At 34.1% G+C, this 19,024-nt stretch overlaps 1 protein-coding gene across 9 annotated transcripts in view; it reads right to left on the reverse strand.

The window, feature by feature from the left end:
• Positions 1-481: 481 nt before the first annotated feature.
• The window catches only part of LOC121384163, a 183,981-nt gene continuing 165,438 nt past the window's right edge, over positions 482-19,024 (reverse strand). For all 9 annotated transcript variants that reach the window (XM_041514419.1, XM_041514427.1, XM_041514425.1 and 6 more), the window contains 8 exons: positions 16,073-16,164; positions 14,671-14,768; positions 13,913-14,033; positions 13,215-13,348; positions 12,518-12,710; positions 7,475-9,666; positions 6,922-7,009; positions 482-4,988 (listed from right to left, as the gene is read on the reverse strand). In XM_041514419.1, the coding sequence (XP_041370353.1) occupies positions 4,821-4,988; positions 6,922-7,009; positions 7,475-9,666; positions 12,518-12,710; positions 13,215-13,348; positions 13,913-14,033; positions 14,671-14,768; positions 16,073-16,164 (3,086 nt within the window). In that variant the 3' untranslated portion in view covers positions 482-4,820. The remainder of the gene's footprint in view (positions 4,989-6,921; positions 7,010-7,474; positions 9,667-12,517; positions 12,711-13,214; positions 13,349-13,912; positions 14,034-14,670; positions 14,769-16,072; positions 16,165-19,024) is intronic.

Consider the following 19,024-nt stretch of genomic DNA (forward strand, 5'->3'; position numbering starts at 1 on the left):
GCTAAATAAGCTTGCCTTTCATTTCTTTGTTACAAGAGGGTGGAACATGGCCCTTGTCTGGTTATGTGGTTTTATTCCCAAGTAAACAGTTGTTAGGTTAGGTAAATTACTGATTCAGCCAAATAAAGAGATCAACTTTTTTACTAGGTAATTTCAAAAATATTTATGTTGCTGGTCATCAATTTTCATTTGATAATCTATTATTAATCTATTGGATTTCTTGGAAGCCATTTTATCATTCTCATAAATGTAAAGTTGCATAAGAACCAGCCTTCACCATTTAAGGGGAGCTATCACTCGCTCCAGTAATTGTTTGCTCCCCTTAGCATATGAATTTATATGGTATCAGTGTTGTCATATCTTAAATGGCTCCCCATAATTTAAATTAGGTCTGAATTGCTGTCCATCATGAAATCTTCCAAAACAGGCTAACAATTGAAAAATGATAGCAGTCTAAGTAAATAGAAAACAAACACAAAAGTACATTTATCATCTTTTATTGGATGATAAACAATCATGTACCACTAATTCCTGGTCATAATTAACAAAATACATATATGTAAACACTGATTTTTAAAAAATAGTATTTTTGTCAGTTTATGAATGTGTGCATTTTCATTATAGTTCAGTTGGTTTATTTTTGTTGAATGTGTGTTATATTCGGGAAACCTGATAAAAAGATTACAACTGAAGAGTGTTTTTACAAAACTGGTTATGCCCAAAACTGGTTAAAGAAAAAAAAAAACTGATAACCATATAAAATTGCTTGTTTAACATACTATGCAAGATTACATGTATGTGCACAATAATTATCCGTATATGGTTGATATAAACCATTGGTACACCAATATGAACTAGACAAACAAGTTTTATTTTTAAATTTTCTTCAATTAGAAAATCACCAGGGCTTTTGTTTTCAGAACTGTATTTCTTTTTTATACATATAGTATTTCTTGAAATACAATTGGAAAGCAGCTACAATCAACAGACTATTAGTGAAATGTTAAATGTTTTAGTCATTTTACATGCAATACATTTGTGTTCTAACAGCTGTGGTTATTATTGGATGTTAATTTTGCCTGATGAAAAACAAAACACTAGTTTCATATACAGGGGAAGTTAACAATCTTTAACAATCACAAATTGTGTAAAATCATATTACATTATAAAGTAAATTACAAACAATATAAATTTTATAGTTTGAATTATTTTATTTTTTCATCCTTACGCATGATCAATTATCTGTTATTTTTGCATTTTATCAAAGAAAAACATTAAATTGATCAGTGATATCATTAAATCAGAATCCAGTAAATATTAATATAATAATTTTGTGTGCATATTTATGTTTTCATTTAGAAAATAACATACTTTCAAATTAAGCATGATTTACAAACATATAAATGTTTCCATTTATTTTTTTAATGTCAAATATCTAACAGAAACAAATATGTACATTAATATAAAATGTACACGCATATAATAGTAAGTTATATGAAAATATAATGTATGGCCTTCCCTATGAAAATATGATAATGAATATATACACTTTTTATTAGAAAACATTAGTGTTTTCTTGACAAAACAAAAAACATAACAGATTTATCACAATGATATGCCATGTTCAAATATAGGAAAAAGTTAGTTAATAAACCCGTATTGCTGTCCATCACAGATACTGTTGTCAATAACATTGGTATATTAGCTGTGGTCCTGGTAAAACAATTGAGAAAAGAGATGTTATCAGGATTGAGATTCGAAAATGGAAATGAGACTTCAGTGTTTTTGTTTAAACAATGAACATAATATAAGGTGCTGATTGGTACAAAACTAGAAAAAAAACCCCAGTATTCCAAGACCAGGCTCATATTTGTTAGCAGCAGAAGAAACTGAAATATGATGTATAGCTGTAACATGACAACTTACGACTTTGTGTTCATCACTCTTAGGGTCACTAAATATTATTACAGTGTGGTTGTTTATTTAATGACGTTATCACTTTAAAGTTTGTGATGTTCAAGTTCTTGTATGAAACATTCCATGCTATAACTCGATGCTTAAAATGCTTATCTTTATGTTATAAAAGACGACTTCATATAAATTATTTTTGTCCATTATATAACAAAAGTACAAAAAAGAGAATTATGCTACAACATGATTTTACATGATGGGTTATCTGTTATTATTATTATTATATTTTTTAGCCAATTTCATAAATGTAAAGTATTTCTTTTTCAAAATATTGAAATGTAGCTAATGTAATAAAACTTTATTAGGCATATACTATTAATTTGCCAGTTTGTCTGCTGGTGCACAGTAACTTAGAAAAGTAATAAACATAATGGTAATATTGTAATGTGTAAAAACATTTAGGCAAATGGACAAGGAATAATAAAATGGCTTGCACAATGACATAACATTATTAAGTTACTGAAAATGCATTTGCCCAAGTAGTAAAAAGTGTTTATATGAGCTTGTGACCAGCTATGTATTTTTGAGCACCAAAAACGCACCATTCTAGAGATAAATTGACAAACAAAGATTTTAAAGACTGGATTTTTATACTAACATGATCCACCCTTCAAACTAGAAACACCCACCCTTTACAATTGATCCAACTGATCATCAAAACTACTGTATATCTGGCCAGAGCTCACACTCTAACAAATTTTGGTTTAGCCAATTTTCCAATATGTATTTCCTTGAAAATTATTAAAATGTGGTTAATTTAAGGACAATTTTATTCGTCAAAGACTAAATGTTGTAGCCACTCTGTATAATAATTGGCAATTGGCTAATTTGTCTGGCAGACTTTGAAATTACTAGAATTAAGATTTCTTTATGTCATATGTGTTGTCTAAATGTCCTCTGCAAGAAAAAAGTTTTTGGCTGAACTGCAATTAAAGCTTATGTTATATACACGACGTAAGCATTGGGGATCAGTTTCAGTCTAAACTGGTCAACATATTAAATCAAGTTAGTTTGACATGTTCAACATCATTATGTCATTGTAATTAGAGTTTAGTCATCATTCATCATGGCATACCTAACCCCATCACATTAGTACAAGCCAGTTATAATTATATTGATGTATATAACTAATTACCAAAGACCTTTTTTAGTTAGTGTGCCTATTTAGTCTTTAGAGATAAAATATGTCAGTAATGTATTTTTCTTATACAGTAAAGTTTAAAGTAATTTATTAGTAAGAATAATATTTTCAAACCATATTTGACTCCTGAATAATTCGTTATAGAGTCATAATTTATCACAGTTTAAAAAAAAAAAAATCAGTAATTGTAAAATGAACACCTGTTTTTACAAAAGATACAAATATTATGCCCTAATGTTGGACTTGGTATTGTAAACGAACATTTAGTAGAACTAATTCAGAACCAGCTGAAATCAAATTGTAATATATAAAAAGAATCATTTTTATTTTCAGAATTATAGAATTCTTCCAAACCTATCCATTATCAGCTTCTTTGTATCATTGTATAGCAACCATAATAAAGCTATACATCACAATTATAATATTAGTTTATAAACAATATTCAGTAACAATCTGTAAAATAGAAAAATGTATTTACAAATTAGGATCATCATTAACTGGTTTCATCACAAAGATTATGTTCATGTGAGTTTGGTTGCTAAACAAAATACACAAATTCTGTACAGTTTAATCTTCAAGTAATAAGGAGAGCTATATTTCCATCAACAATTTATATTTGCACAAACGTGAGTGTAGTGATTTAAAATTTGTTTAAATTGCACATAGATTTGGCACTGATATGTCAGGAGTTTTATTGTGTTTCCCCCACCAGAAATACAAACCCAATTTCTCTATTGAAATATAACTCAAACTAGCCTGTTTTCTGAAATTACTGCTTAATGTTAACAGCTGTAGTTCAGTTAAAGAAGCCATTATTAAGTACAAGACACCAATAAACAGATCTCCATTTAGAAGTAATTAAAGTTTCAGTATCAGTGAAATTAATGGCCAGCATCATCGGTTAGGATCTTCTTTCTTTATTGGCATATCATAATGTTTTCAGTAATAGTTTGTAGCCATGGCATGATTGCATACAACTAAGAGATTATACTCTTTTACAACAGGTGTACCCATAAGGAAGAGTCTTGCAATAAATTGTTTTTGTGGGGCCAAAGCACTTGCTGAACATGGCCACCACATTTTTCGACTAACAGCCTCTGATTTAGAAACACAATACACAGCATGTCTATGACAGTTTCTTGGGTATGGTACACCTGCAAAACATGCAGATCATTCAAAGGATTAGTATAGCTTTGAATAACATGGATAACAGTCTCTACAAGCACACTATGAAGTCGCTAGTAATGTTTTCTGGTTTCAACAGATTAATCTAAACAAGATGATCTCAATGAGGTTTTACAACCCCTGTGTGAATTAGTCCATAAATCAATCAAGATAAACATCCAACACATGCTGCTGACTTGAGAAATTCATGATCTAGATGTTATCTTCAGTGTTAGACTATTGTAACATAATCATGCTTGAGATTGGCATCATGAAAACAGCATCAGCAATACTCTGCTCCAATCATTTTAACGGACCTTGTTCATGTGTTACTGGATTCTTTCACAGATGGTTCCATACATCTTTGGCATGTTCAGGAGAGCAAGCACTCGGTCACAATTTGACTGGTTTTAATCTAATCCTATCCTTTTCCATTCATTTACCATTAGGTACAAAAACCAGTGTAGTGAATTCCCATGAGTGCTCGGCCTCCAGAAAATGCCTCTTGTGAACCAGTGTGGAATGTGATGTGATGTTCTGGGAGCTACTGACTGTTCCCACTCAGTCTGTGTTCCCGGGACTTCACGGAGCTGGCACTCCTGTTGCTGTGTATTGAAGAAGAGCTCGACATCCTGCCTCTCATGTAGGTCGGCAGGATGGTCGTCTTTGTGTCCATGCAGTACTCTAGTATTGGATCATTAGTCCACAGCATCTGAAATAATGACAAAGAAACTCATTAATGCGTGTCTCGTATTAAAAACAAAGTATACACAGATGGGATTCAAACCTATAGTCCATCCCATCCAACAAAAATGTTTTTTATAAATAATTTCAGTTTAGTTTGACAAAAAGAAAAGTAAAATTGTTTTGGAAATAACAAAAATATTTTAGTGTGCATTTTAGAAAACAGTCTGCTCAGAAATAAATAACTTGTAGTAAATTCTATAGTATGAAAAAAGGCATTCCCCGTGGGATGGACATACTATAGTGCAATGATTTGAATGGCATTAAGTTCAGTTTCAACAAAATGAATGGCAAATTAATTGTAGCTAAAATGAGTTCTGTCAAATACTCCATTCGTAGGCAATGTAATACTTAGTGTTCAGCAATTATTATACTTGGTGTTCAACAATTATTGATTGCAATACATTTTATGATGCACTCTGGGACTCAGCAATCCATCAGCAGAAAATACAGACTCCGTGTATAAAACCAAAATATGAAGTATATAATATATGTGAACCATGTCAGACTTTTAATTTGCATAGCATTCATGTCCAACTCTCCTATATATACAGTAAAATACACTTAGAACAAACATGCTTACAACAAACTACTGCATATAATGAACTGGTTGTAAAGTCCTATTTTTATGCTATATATCATTAATAAATTTTAATGTATAGAACGAACTATGTATAACGAATTAACTTTTAAAACAAACAAAATATGTTGTCCCAAACTGCGAATTTCAGTGTAAATTAGTGTGTATACAACAAACCAAACATGTATGAAATGTTACTTAAAGCAAAAACTGCAGTGCAGTAAACACAACAACAGAGAAGGGATCAAGGAATGTTTGGTTTTACTTAGTATAGTTGTGTCAATTAAGGAATAAAGTTATTGAACAATTAACAGAATGTCCTCACTTCACTGCACTACAGGATGAGATGACAAGTGACATTATCAAGGCATGCCACAAAAAATAATAACATTCATTTCCAACTTAGCAGCAATTAGCATAGCTCATCATGACCTCATTGTGTATGATCAAATGTTTTGCAAAGGGTAGCTTCAAAAGTACCATTACTTGTGACAATCAACAAAGTTCAAATGACGTTGACGATGACACTCCATTGGCTACACTTCAAGAAATTCTGGCGACCCCGGTTTCATATGTTATCACTCTGAACAATTAACAAATTATCTTTGCTGAGGAGCTGATGCACGATGATATTGTTTAACAAATAATTGTGAACAAACGAAATGACCATAATGAAAGACATTGTGACAGTTTTGCCAGTAATAAAACCACCGCTAAGTAAGCAGACAAAAAACAAATTACAATTAAAAAATGTAAAAACATTTTTTAGGTGATTTAATGCACTTTTGATATGAAGTTCTATTTTGCATTTTTGTGTGTTTATTGTTGACAATATAAATTGTGTTAAAATTTGTATAGATGCTATAGATGAATTGTAAGGTGTTTGAAATGAAAAAAATCCAATATGGCTGATTTTTTTAATGAAAACGGCCAACTTCTTCAAATATGTACAAAAACTACTACTATAACAAACTAATTATCATGGTCACTTCCAGTTCATTGTAAGAGTACTTTACTCTATATGTATCTGCATTTTTTTTTTACATGACTACAGGAAATAGTCTTTTTTTAAGATGTCCTTTTCACTTTTTGAGGTTCAAGTAAGTTGGGCATTTATAAACATTTGAAGAAAACATAAGAAGAAAACATTTGTTAAACATACATCTCTTATTCAAAACTATATAGCATTTCTGGCTGTTAGTAACATTATTGAATTCATAATACATTTTTTTCTGAAATCAGCATAATGGATAGATGGACAATGTTTTTTTAAAGTGTGAAATGAGTGGCAATATGATTATATATCACGCCAGTTACATACTTCATTTGGTTCCTTTTTCCACTTCAGCACAGCTTCATCATCACCATAACAGCCAGCAAGACTCAAAATCAATGGTTCATTATTGCAACTGAAAAAAAAGAAGAGTCCTATATAGAGAAAACATGGAAAGAGTAATATTGCTATTGTTCTATACTTAGTACACTGTAAAACTGCATGTTATCAAGAACAAGAACATTTTAAAGGTGTTTTTTCTTTTCATGAATACATACATACTTTTCAGTGGACTTAACATCACAACAGCCAAACATTGGTTACATTCTTCTACTGTGTCAATTCTTTGGCTGTTGGAATGTTGGAACTAATCAATTGAAAGTGTGTGTGTATGGGTATGGGGGTGGGGGGGGGGAGGGTGCAATTAGTGAGATGTCAATTTTTTTTTATTATCATGTCAATCATCAGACTGATTTGACCATATGACAAATTTCCAAATACTGACTATTCAAAGAAAAACCAAATACCAAAACCAAAAAAAAAAATCAAAAAAAAAATTCACAAGAAATGACAAGGGTTCTTTAGATTAAGTTTAACTTACACTAAGTTGACTAAGCACTTGACAGGTTTGTCTGAGATCTTGACTTTAGCCTGTAGATTGAGATCTGTACAGAACATGTTCTCTCCCATGGTCATCAGAGACACAGAACTGGTCCCTCTAGAAGCATCACTCTGCAGAACGGCATCTCTGCCCTTTCCAGCTTTTTGTTTTCCCTTTGGCGGAGTTGAAATCTCATCATAACTGGACCAAGCACGGGAACTATTGGTTGCACTGAAGCTGGGCGTCTGTAAGAACTTTTCAATCTTTTGTTCCAAGGAGTAGTCTTCTGGAAAGATGAAGTTCTGTGGACTGAAAGTGGAAAGATTATTGGTGCTGCTGCTGCCTTTGTTGTTTGTTGTGACAAGTAGGTCACTGGTGTTAGAGTCTATTGAAATTCTATGGCTGTTGGAACTGAAGGAGAAGGAGTCTGCTTCAGATAAATCCATGTTGGACATTCTGCTTTCACAGTCTGTGTCGACATGAATCCCTGTGAATTCCAGTCGCCACTGAGCGTCTGGACTCTTGGGACGAACATTCTCCAAGTTGGTATAACAGCTGGAACACGAGTCTAGTCTGCCAAGTTCGAAAGACTTGGGCAAGCTCTTTGAACAAGATTTGAGAGAGCTTGTGCTGTCACTAGTACTGTGTGGAATGTTGATCCCAGAATGGCACAAATTTTCATTGGAGTCTATTTTTCTGAAGTTGTCTATGGCATCTTCAAACACTTCCTCCTCGGAGTCAGAAAAATAAAACTGAGTACCATTGTTTTTGTTGCCTCTAGATCTCCTTGAACTGTGTTTTTTCTTTGTGTTCTTGAAAACATGATTGCAGTTCAGAGATTTCTCACTACTAGAATGTCCATTAGTGTATACTTGACCACTTTCATCTTTGTGTGAAGAAATATCTTTCTCAGTTTGTTCTGAGTCAGGTTCTACCTTATATGTTTCATCTTTTGGAACTGGTTGGACCTCCTTATCTTCATCATCACAAACACCATTCTGTATTGTAGTTTCAGTGATATCATTTGCTTCATTCTTGCCCTCGCCACTGATGAACACATCACTCTCTGTAGAGTCCATCTGGTTGTTAGTCAGTCGCTTGCCTTTTGAACCACTTGCACTGCTGCTAGTGGACATATTTGAACTCAGCTTGATTCCTGAATCAAGCCTGCCTGATCGGACAACAGGGAGACAGTCTGGTCTCTTTGTTGTGGTTTTATTTTCAGCTGGATCCACAGAGACATTTTCTACCGGCAACACTTTCTTGGATGGCTCTGAAGAGGACATGCAGTTGTTTGCCACACGTAGTTGAGAATCTCTGCTTGTGTCACTGGAAATTTCACCATTTCTCACTTCACATACAGTATCTGCAGGTGAAGCATCACCAAGTTTGGAATCTTCATCACTTTCGCTGTCATTGTCTGCCTGATCCTTGCAGAAATTACCAACAATCATCATATCATTTTCTGTGGCTTCATCGGTTTCAAATAACTTCCGCCGGAGACTCTTACGCTTCTTTCCTTTGTTCCCATCAGTCAGAAACTTGCTTGCTATTCCCGGTGACAATACCTCTTTGGTCGAATCCTCTACCTTCACATCAGATTCTGATGGGTTTCCCTCACAGCTATCAACCAGAGATGATGCATTCATATCTGGATCATTATGAGAGAAACTCTTCCCACAACTGTCGTACCAGAAACTTGCTGGTGATGATGTCACTGAAGAAGTAAAGTTCTGATGTCCAAGGAAACTGTTGCTGTTTGCTGGTGTTGATGACAAGACTTGGTTAGAGAAACCAGATGACTCATCTGTGACAATGACCGTACTGCTGGTAGAAGTTGTTGAAATCTTGTACATCTGGACTTCACTCTCCTGACCGTCTCTGCTAAAGTAAGGCTTTGTTGTGGTCAGATTGACATCATCACTGGCCAATCCTTGGTAGTACATCTCTCGTACCTTCTCTTCCACTGCTCGGATTGGATCAAACCCCCCGTCTATGCTGTTTTTCTTCCTCCACTTCAAGTTTTCTGCCAGGTCTGTATTGAAGGAGGCTTCAGATGGTGTAACGCATGGTGTTGTGGTTTCAACAACATCGTAAATGATCAGGTTACCTTCACCTGTGCCAATCCATACGGTTGATTCATGGGGAAGGATTGAAGTTATCCTTGCCTTGTTGAAATAGGTTTCATCCTCCTGTGAAAAAAAAAATCAATATTCTTTGGTTACCCATAATTCAAAATTTGTATTGTCAAGGTTTGGATTGGACATATAAAATCTCAAATGACCATAAAAGAAATGTATATAAATAATATTATTACCCATATGGTTAAAAAATCTTGGTACATATCAAAGTGGTACGTCCCACTAGAATGTCAAGTGGGATGTAACACTTTTGACGTCACACGATGACGTCATCAATTGGCACACTACAACCTTACAGCAACGTCAAAGAAACGAGATGAGTGATATAAATTAAGATCCATTATGGGTAATAAATAGGATATTAAACTCGCTATCATTTTGTATCATGTTTATGTCCCCGTGAAATAATTTTCATTGTCACTTGCTAATTATTTCACTTGAGACATAAACATGATATGAAATGGAAGCTCGTTTAATATCCTATAAATATATAGATATCAAATTACATGACCACTTAAATAATTTGAATTCTATAATTTTGACACTTTTAGTTACTAGTTTTGTGGTAAATTAAAAAATATTATTTGTACTGTATTTACATTATTTATTAACTTAAATGATTATTATATAATTTGATTATAAAGGACAAGGATTTGTATTACTATTTCAACCTAAAAAAAGATTTGTGTAAAACACATAAAATTAACATTAATACACTTGTAAAACTAAAAGATACATTGTAACAAAGTTTGTTTTGTTTAATGACACCACTAGATCACATTGATTTATTAATCATCAGTAACATTTGGTAATTCTAATATATAGTTTTAGAGAGGAAACCCGATACATTTTTCCATTAGAAGCAAGGAATCTTTTATACTATATGAACCATCCCATAGACAGGATATAGCACATATCACGGCCTTCAATATACCAGTTGTGGTGCACTAGCTAGAATGAGAAACAGCCAATGGGCCCACTGCCAGGGATCGATCCTACACTGACCATGCACCAAGCAAGTGCTTTACAGCTGGGCTACAACATTGTAACATGCATCAAACTGTTTCATTTTTCATTCAGATTAATATTTTTCAGTAGTTAATAACATTTATACACAGCACCAATCAAAAAACACAATACATGAACAATTGTTAGAAAAACAAGTGAGACTTTTGCACATTAACAAAAACACAAGACCAACAAAACATAATAAAAAGTTCAAATTTAATACTGGGGAAAACCCACAAAATGTTAGCACACAGATTAAATTTTGATGATTGAAAAGAAAGGAATGTTTGTTGACACCCTAGTAAAGTAAGAAGTATGTTATGTGTCCAACACACAGTTACTAGAGAGGTTTCATCAGGGGCATAGCGTGATCTTGACCTGGGGGGAGAGGGGTGGGTGTTCAATCAGATTCTGGATTTCGGTTGAGTCTCGACATTTTATTTTGACATGATTAAAAAACAATTATGTTCGATTTTGTCTCAACTAGGCTTGTTTGTTTAGTATTTCAGTGGCAATATAACCAACAGATCCGCCATCAGTTTTCTAATGGACTTTTTAATGGTCCTTTCACTATCAATGTTGGTCTTGTTTCTCAATACCAATCCTGTGTGCTTCAAAACACAACATTATGCTTATACCACTTAGGGATGGGACGATTATAGCATTCTTGTCCCCAAATTATGTTGCCAACTCTGAACTCAAATCCTGGGGGACACATTGCCCAAGTATCCCAGACCCAACATGCTAACATGGCATGGTAAAAATGCAATTTTGGTTTTTTAGTCAAGATATAATTTTATATTTAGAATTATTTTACAATTGACCATTAAAAATAAAATGTCTTTCTCTTAAAATAGTTTATAAAAATGTATGTATGATAAATGGCATACTTGTACTACTTGTAAAATGTATCGTGAATAAATCAAACCGCAAATAAATTGAACCATGGACCAAAAACTGAAAATCGAACCGAAAATAAAAAACCCAAACCGTCCCATCCCTAATTAAAATTTCTTGATGTGTCTGTTGTTGACACTTGGTGTAGAGCAAGAGAGACTACTAATGGCAACACATGATCTTTCCACAGACAAGACGGATAAAAACCTGGCATGGGATTTTGAAAGCTATCTTAGCATTATGAAATCATAACACCATCATAGTAGGTTTTACATCACTGTGACACACGTCATAGTTCTTGACAGTTTTATATCATAGTGCTAACATAGCATTGAAAATCTGGGTGCTGGAATATAGTTATGCTGAATTGTCATAAGCAAAAAGTTTCTTTTCTCTAATGATACCACTAGAGCACTGATTTATTTATCATCGGCTATTGGATGTCAAACATTTGATAATTCTGACATATATTCTTAGAGAGGAAACCCTCTACATTTTTCCATATATAGCAAGAGATCTTTTATATGCACCATCCCACAGTCATGTTGCACTGGCTGAAACGAGAAACAGCCAAAAGGGCCCACTGATGGAGATGTCATGAGCAGAACTCACTGACAAAGACAGATGATGTGCCCACAACATGCAAGTTTGAACAGTTTTCTGAGGGAACCATCCCAAAAATTTCCCAAAATCATACAGTTATGCTGGTAAACAAATATTCCTTTCCTTTTTTCCACCAACTGCTTTAACACACACAAAACAAACCTCACTAATGCTAATATTATTTTATGGTGTTAGTACTGTTAAATCATTACCGTACATGGTGATTACATTATATCCGATAGGGATTGACAAACTGTTAGTTGAGATCCCCAACAATGGTGTTACTCACATGCTGTTCAGTCTCCTGATACACCACACCAAACAACACTGGAGTTCCATGCTTTACAATAAATTAAAAAACCGGGCTTACAGTCAATCTCCAGTGGCCACACACCTTTCTGAGACTTGGGTAGCGCCCCGAGCGTGTGTCGTACAGCATCTTGCAGCTCAGAGACAGAGGGTCCCACAGTTCAAGGATGGACGATCCTCGGATCGAGATCCACACCCCAGGAATGCCCACCTCCAGGGACAGAATGTGATCATATGGGTTGGTCGATACAGTGAAGTTATCCAGATTGTCCAGGGTGCTGGAGTAAAACAAAGAGGAAATTAGATCTCTTGCTAATAAAAATTTAAACATGGGTCTTGGTATATCATTCAACCTTTTCTTTATTTTCATTTTAATTTTTTCAATACATGTACTTATGTCCAGTTAAGGTTCAAGCATACTGTACACATATATCTCAACTATGTGGACTGTCTAAGACAGAGGTTAATAGTTAAGTGCTATACGTCAATGATGTGAGCGCGACTTCCATGGCAAGTGCATGTTCCTCTTGAGTTTACCCATTAACCTCTGTCCTGGATCTGCATACCCAGGAAAGCATGCCTGAACTTCAATTGGATTTAAGTATATAACCTACTAAGATGAAAACAGATGGTAAAAACTGATGCACACAGACCCAGCAAGAAGTTTAAACTTGGAAGAGGTGAGCATACTGATTAATATATTACAATCATTTACTGGAAAACAAGTAAATAAACTCTTTGTTCAGACAGTAACTGAAACATCTAGATCAGTAAAATCTTACCTAGCATGAATAATGTAAACTTTGTTTCCACAAGCACACCACAGATGGTTTCCTAGCAACTTGACACATGTGACAGGCGACTGACCAATGGGAATGTACATTGTGTCAAAGTTTGGCATCTCTTTGGCAGCATTCTGAAAACAAGAGGTGTTCAAGATAAAATGTTTATTAATATTTACAATACAATTTAAGATAGATAGTTAACAAGAAAACTAGTTAATTTGTGAGACACAAACAACAAAATGAGAAATCCTGCATGAAATGTCAAACTTTCTTTATAATCTTCCTCAAAGAATGTTTACAGCTTTTTCGATTTAATGTTTAAAATCACTGACCTGAACCGGATCATGTCGGGGACCCAATATTTATCCGATTTAGACAGGATCCCGTTTTTACAGGATCATGTTTTGGAATTTATAACACCTGACCAGTTTTGACATGATTCCAGTTTGTTCAGGGTACGGTTTAGACAGGTGTTACTGTACCTACGTTTTCTGTTCCACATAAAAGGCAGTTTAATCTACCAGTACTGCAAACACCAGTAAAACTGATCATTTAAGCAAGAATTTGCAAATATTGTATACATTAATGGGGGAAAAAACCCTGTAATAGCTTTTAACATTTTACACTGCTTAATAACCAGGAACAGTGACTTTAAATATACAATTTTAAAAATTGAAACTATGCTTTGTACTCACCTCAATAATAGCAATGGTTCCATCAGCTAAACCAGCGAAAATCCGACAGGGAGTATCTTCATCAGAGAAGTTACAAAGGGAGAGAACTGCATCATGCAGGAGTGTCTGCCATAACTTTTGCCTGAAATCAAAATTAAAACATAAGTAATACAGAAAACAAGATTAAAAATGTTGGAAATGACTGTTAATAACATCATAAATGGAAAACAAATAATGAACATGCAATCCATATAATTAAATTTATTAATAAACTTGATAATAAAAGAAACTGGTTCATGAACTAAAAAATACAATTGACATTGACTGAAATTTATAAAAAAACGTGAATAAAGAAACTGACAGTTATATTTCCATTGCCAAAGTGGGCTTAGTTACCATGGTCAACAAAATTATACACAAAATCTTATTGTTATGGTTTGACCAATTACATGTCCTTGGCTAATTGTCATTCTAAAAATGAAAATATACGGTAATTATTATTATTTATTGACATGATTTTTTTGTGAGCTAAAAATAATTGGGAACATTGGAGCCGCCAATACGAATTGGTGAGTGACCTTTCCTACAAGCATTATAGCAGTCACAGACTTTATGACTGGTGCTTTAAAAACAGTAAGCCAATGACAAATACACAATACTGTGTCACCTGCATTATGATAAAAAAGCGAAAAAGAACAGAGATGGACCAGACTACACTGGAAAACAAAAGATGTTTGAATTTATTGAGATACAAGTAATAGAAATATTTAAAAGCTCACCTGTTGTATGTATTGTATGCTGACACTGTCCATGACAATGTTCCAAACAACACCAGACCACCCGGCAGAGGCAGACTACACATGACTCTTGTGTCAAACTGAAATAAATATATAAATGAAATAAAAGTCAATAAAAGTAATTTGCAAAGTTATCAAGTTCAGAAAGTATGTGATATGAAAAATATGATATGCTATCATATAATAGGTAACGTATCCAGTGTAATCATAGTATGTGATATTTTTTAGATCACATACTTTCAGAACTTGATAACTTTGCAAATTATGTTTATTGACATTTAAGCAAACGTACTACAATTGACGTATGCAACAACAGTCATCAAACCTAAGCATGTTAATAGTAACTTTACATTTAAAGTTGTCTAGCATTCAGAAAACAAAATAACGTCATGCACTAGTTTATTTTATGTATACATATTCGACATCATTCTCATTCAAAATGACACCACATCACATATTCATAAGTTATTTGAATATAGATTAATGGCCGACTGGAATTCTAGTAGCATATAAAAAAATATGTTGTATTAAGTTTGAGATTATATGATAAAGAGATTATTACCCTTGTGTGTTTCAGTATATTCAATATCATATATTAAGAATAAAAATAATGTATTATGCTCGCCAGGATCGTAATAGTAGGGTTTTTAAAATATATTTTAAAAATATTAATTCAGATCTTCTATTAATTTTATTTGGGTTACTAGACTCACTAAGATGTCCCATAAAATATTAGACACACCAAGAGAGAGTTTCTTTAGTTGTTTTCTAACAATTTGAGATTGAAAAATGTTGATTCAAAATGACATATTTCATGTTGGAAACTTAGGTCAGTGATAATGTGGGACGGGATCAACATAGCCTAGTGGTAAAGTGCACACCTGATGCACGGTCAGTCTAGGATCGATCGCCATTGAGCTATTTCTTGTTTCAGCCAGTGCACCAAGACTGGTATTTCAAAGACTGTAGTATGTGCTATCCTGTCTGTGGGATAGTGCATATAAAAGATCCCTTGCTACTATTTAGTAAAATTTAGCAGGTTTTCTCTCTAAGACTACAGGTCGAAATTACCAAATGTTTGACATCCAATAGTCGATGATTAAATAAAACAATGTTCTCTAGTGGTGTTGTTAAAGAAAACACACTTTAACTTTTAACAATTCATTTTGAATCTACATTTTTCAAACTCAAATTGGTCTAAACAGTATTTATTTGATCTGTAAATAAATATTGTTTAAACCAATTTGAGGTTGAAAAATGTAGATTCAAAATGACCTATTTCTCGTTGAAAACATGGATCAGTGATGATGTTTTCTGATTGTAAAGCTGGCTGCATAAGAGTGAACCATCACAGCACGGAGGCTGGTTTCCAACGGATACTCACCTCCAGTGGCAGGTTGACCATCACACCTTGTGAAGATTTCACCTGGCACACCTTCGACAGTTTCTGTTCACCATAGCACAGCCACACCTCTCCTGAAGAAAACCATAATGACATGAGAAAACAAAACGGTTGAAAACCAAGCTGCCAAATATCAATTCATGCCCAATCCTATATGTTAAGGACCCGAACTGAATTTGTTTTACACTTTCTATCTCAGATCTGATACATTTACATACATATATTATATATTTTTTCAATTATTGAAATCTTTGTAAGTTGTGATTGCTTTATATTATTTTCCACACCTCTGGCTCCATATCACTTCCCTGAGACACTTATACAATGTAAGTCTGATGTCTTAACCACTATGCCACTAATGCCAGTACTGGGATTTGAACCTAGTACCTATCAGCCTTATACAATGTAAGTCTGATGTCTTAACAACTACATCACCAAGCCCAGTACTGAGATTTGAACCTAGTACCTATCAGCCTTATACAATGTAAGTCTGATGTCTTAACAACTACATCACCAAGGCCAGTACTGGGATTTGAACCCAGCACCTATCAGCTGTAAAAGTCTGATGACTTAGCCACTACACCATGCAGACTGATATGGCAGGTTGTGGGTGGTCCATGTCTAAGAGAGTCTAATTTGTGACCAGTCACTTTCATCTGTCAAGACTTGTTGCTTTTCTCCCTCAGTAAACAGATTGGTGAGGAAGTCCACTTTCAGCCTCTAATGTGTCAGCTATACAAACAATTAATCAAACAATCTCTTGTCTCTTCTATCATTATTTCTTCATATCCAAATTAATTAAAAGTAGCTTTTATATAGAAAACATTTTAAAAAGGAGGAAACTTCAGTTGTGGTGTTGAAAAATACTATGATTCCAAAAATTAAAACAATTGTGATTTTTTAAAACCATATGCTAGGGACCAAAATGACAGCAGAAGCTGAAAATAGTTGTACAACAATGTTAATTAGAATACGAAATTTGTGTGAAAAAAAATAAATTGAAAATCTATTTTCACAAAAGTTATTTTTTATTTTCAGAAAACTTATTGTCACAAATTGTATTAAATTCCAAAGCATCAAAAAATAATTTTATACCAAATACATTGATATATAAAGAAAAAAGCACAGTTCTTATATGGTAATTACAAAGAACACAACTAATATAGCTTGGAATAAAGATAAATCAGTTTCTTTTCTACTTATTATGATCCATTTTTCATAATGGCATAATGTTTTTGTGTATTATTGAACATTAAATGCATGTGTTTTTTGTTTTTTAACATTAATTACTACAAGAAAGATATTAACTTAATATCATGATGAAAATGAATGGATGATTTACTGACCATCACGATAAAACATGCATCCTTGAAGAATTCACACATAAATTTGAAGGTAAGATAAAAAGCCAAACCTTTAACAACTATGCTTACAGTGCTGAGGAGGGTGGGAGGAGGTGAAATGGCTAAGTGAAGATATAATGGCCAAGTGAAGATATAATGGCCAAGTGAAGATATAATGGCCAAGTGAAGATATAATGGCCAAGTGAAGATATAATGGCCAAGTGAAGACATAATGGCCAAGTGAAGAGATAATGGCCAAGTGAAGATATAATGGCCAAGTGAAGATATAATGGCCAAGTGAAGATATAATGGCCAAGTGAAGATATAATGGCCAAGTGAAGATATAATGGCCAAGTGAAGACATAATGGCGAAGTGAAGATATAATGGCTAAGTGAAGATATAATGGCCAAGTGAAGATATAATGGCCAAGTGAAGATATAATGGCTAAGTGAAGATATAATTTGTCATCCTTTGTGGTAAAAAATTCAATACTTTATGTTTGTTTTTCCTGAACAAATCAAAAGAAAAACTGAATGTTATGTAATTGATCAAAAATGGATTACAGATGTTTGTGATGTGATCAAATAGCCTATACAAACTGAGTGTCAATGAAAACTGGGGACATCAAGACTATTTTATGTCAAGTTAGCAAGATAATCCTTGTATGTGTGGGCGAAAAAGAAATATATTGTAATATCCTTTTAAATGTAATCAAATTTTATTATTAATTTCAGATGATACTGCCAAACAGGTCCATGCTTGGAGGTTTGGGGGATGGGGTGGAGGTGGGTGCATGAGTGCAGATGCACTGTGAAGTCCATAATTTGTCTTTAACAACTTTAACACCCAAAATGTTCGTCTTTTTTTAGCTTTATGCACCCACACCCACCCTGCCAAAAAAACACCCACCTCCTGCTTATGGGCCAAATATTGCCTGTAATATATATATATAACCATCATACTACTAAATATTCTGTTCAAAATGTGAGCTAGAAATGATGATAAGAAGTTTTACACTTTACTAAGCAATATGTTGGACTTACCAGTAAACTGAGGGTTGGTGGATCTACCAGTAAACTGAAGGTGTGGTGGATCTACTAGTAAACTGAAGGGGTGTGGGGGGGGGGGGGGGGGTGGATCTACCAGTAAACTGAAGGTGTGGTGGATCTACCAGTAAACTGAAGGGATGGTGGATCTAAGAGGAAACTGAAGGGGTAGTAGACCTACTAGTAAACTGAAGGTGTGGTGGATCTACCAGTAAACTGAAGGGGTGGTGGATCTACCAGTAAACTGAAGGGTGTGTGTGGATCTACCAGTAAACTGAAGGGGTGGTGGATCTACCAGTAAACTGAAGGGGTGGTGGATCTACCAGTAAACTGAAGGGGTGATGAAGGTGTGGTGGATTCTGATATCCAGTGAACTGAAGAGGGTGGGTGGGTCAACCAGTAATATGATTGGGTTGAATAATCGACAAATAAATGTAATGGGTGGGTTGATCATCTACCAGTAAGTTAAAGGGGTGGGATACTCAGCCAACAGACTGAAATGGTGGGATAATCTGCCAATACATTGATAGGTAGGTAAGTTGAA

This window comes from Gigantopelta aegis, chromosome 10 (assembly GCF_016097555.1).
Source record: "Gigantopelta aegis isolate Gae_Host chromosome 10, Gae_host_genome, whole genome shotgun sequence".
In the NCBI taxonomy this organism is placed as follows: Eukaryota; Metazoa; Mollusca; class Gastropoda; order Neomphalida; family Peltospiridae; genus Gigantopelta; species Gigantopelta aegis.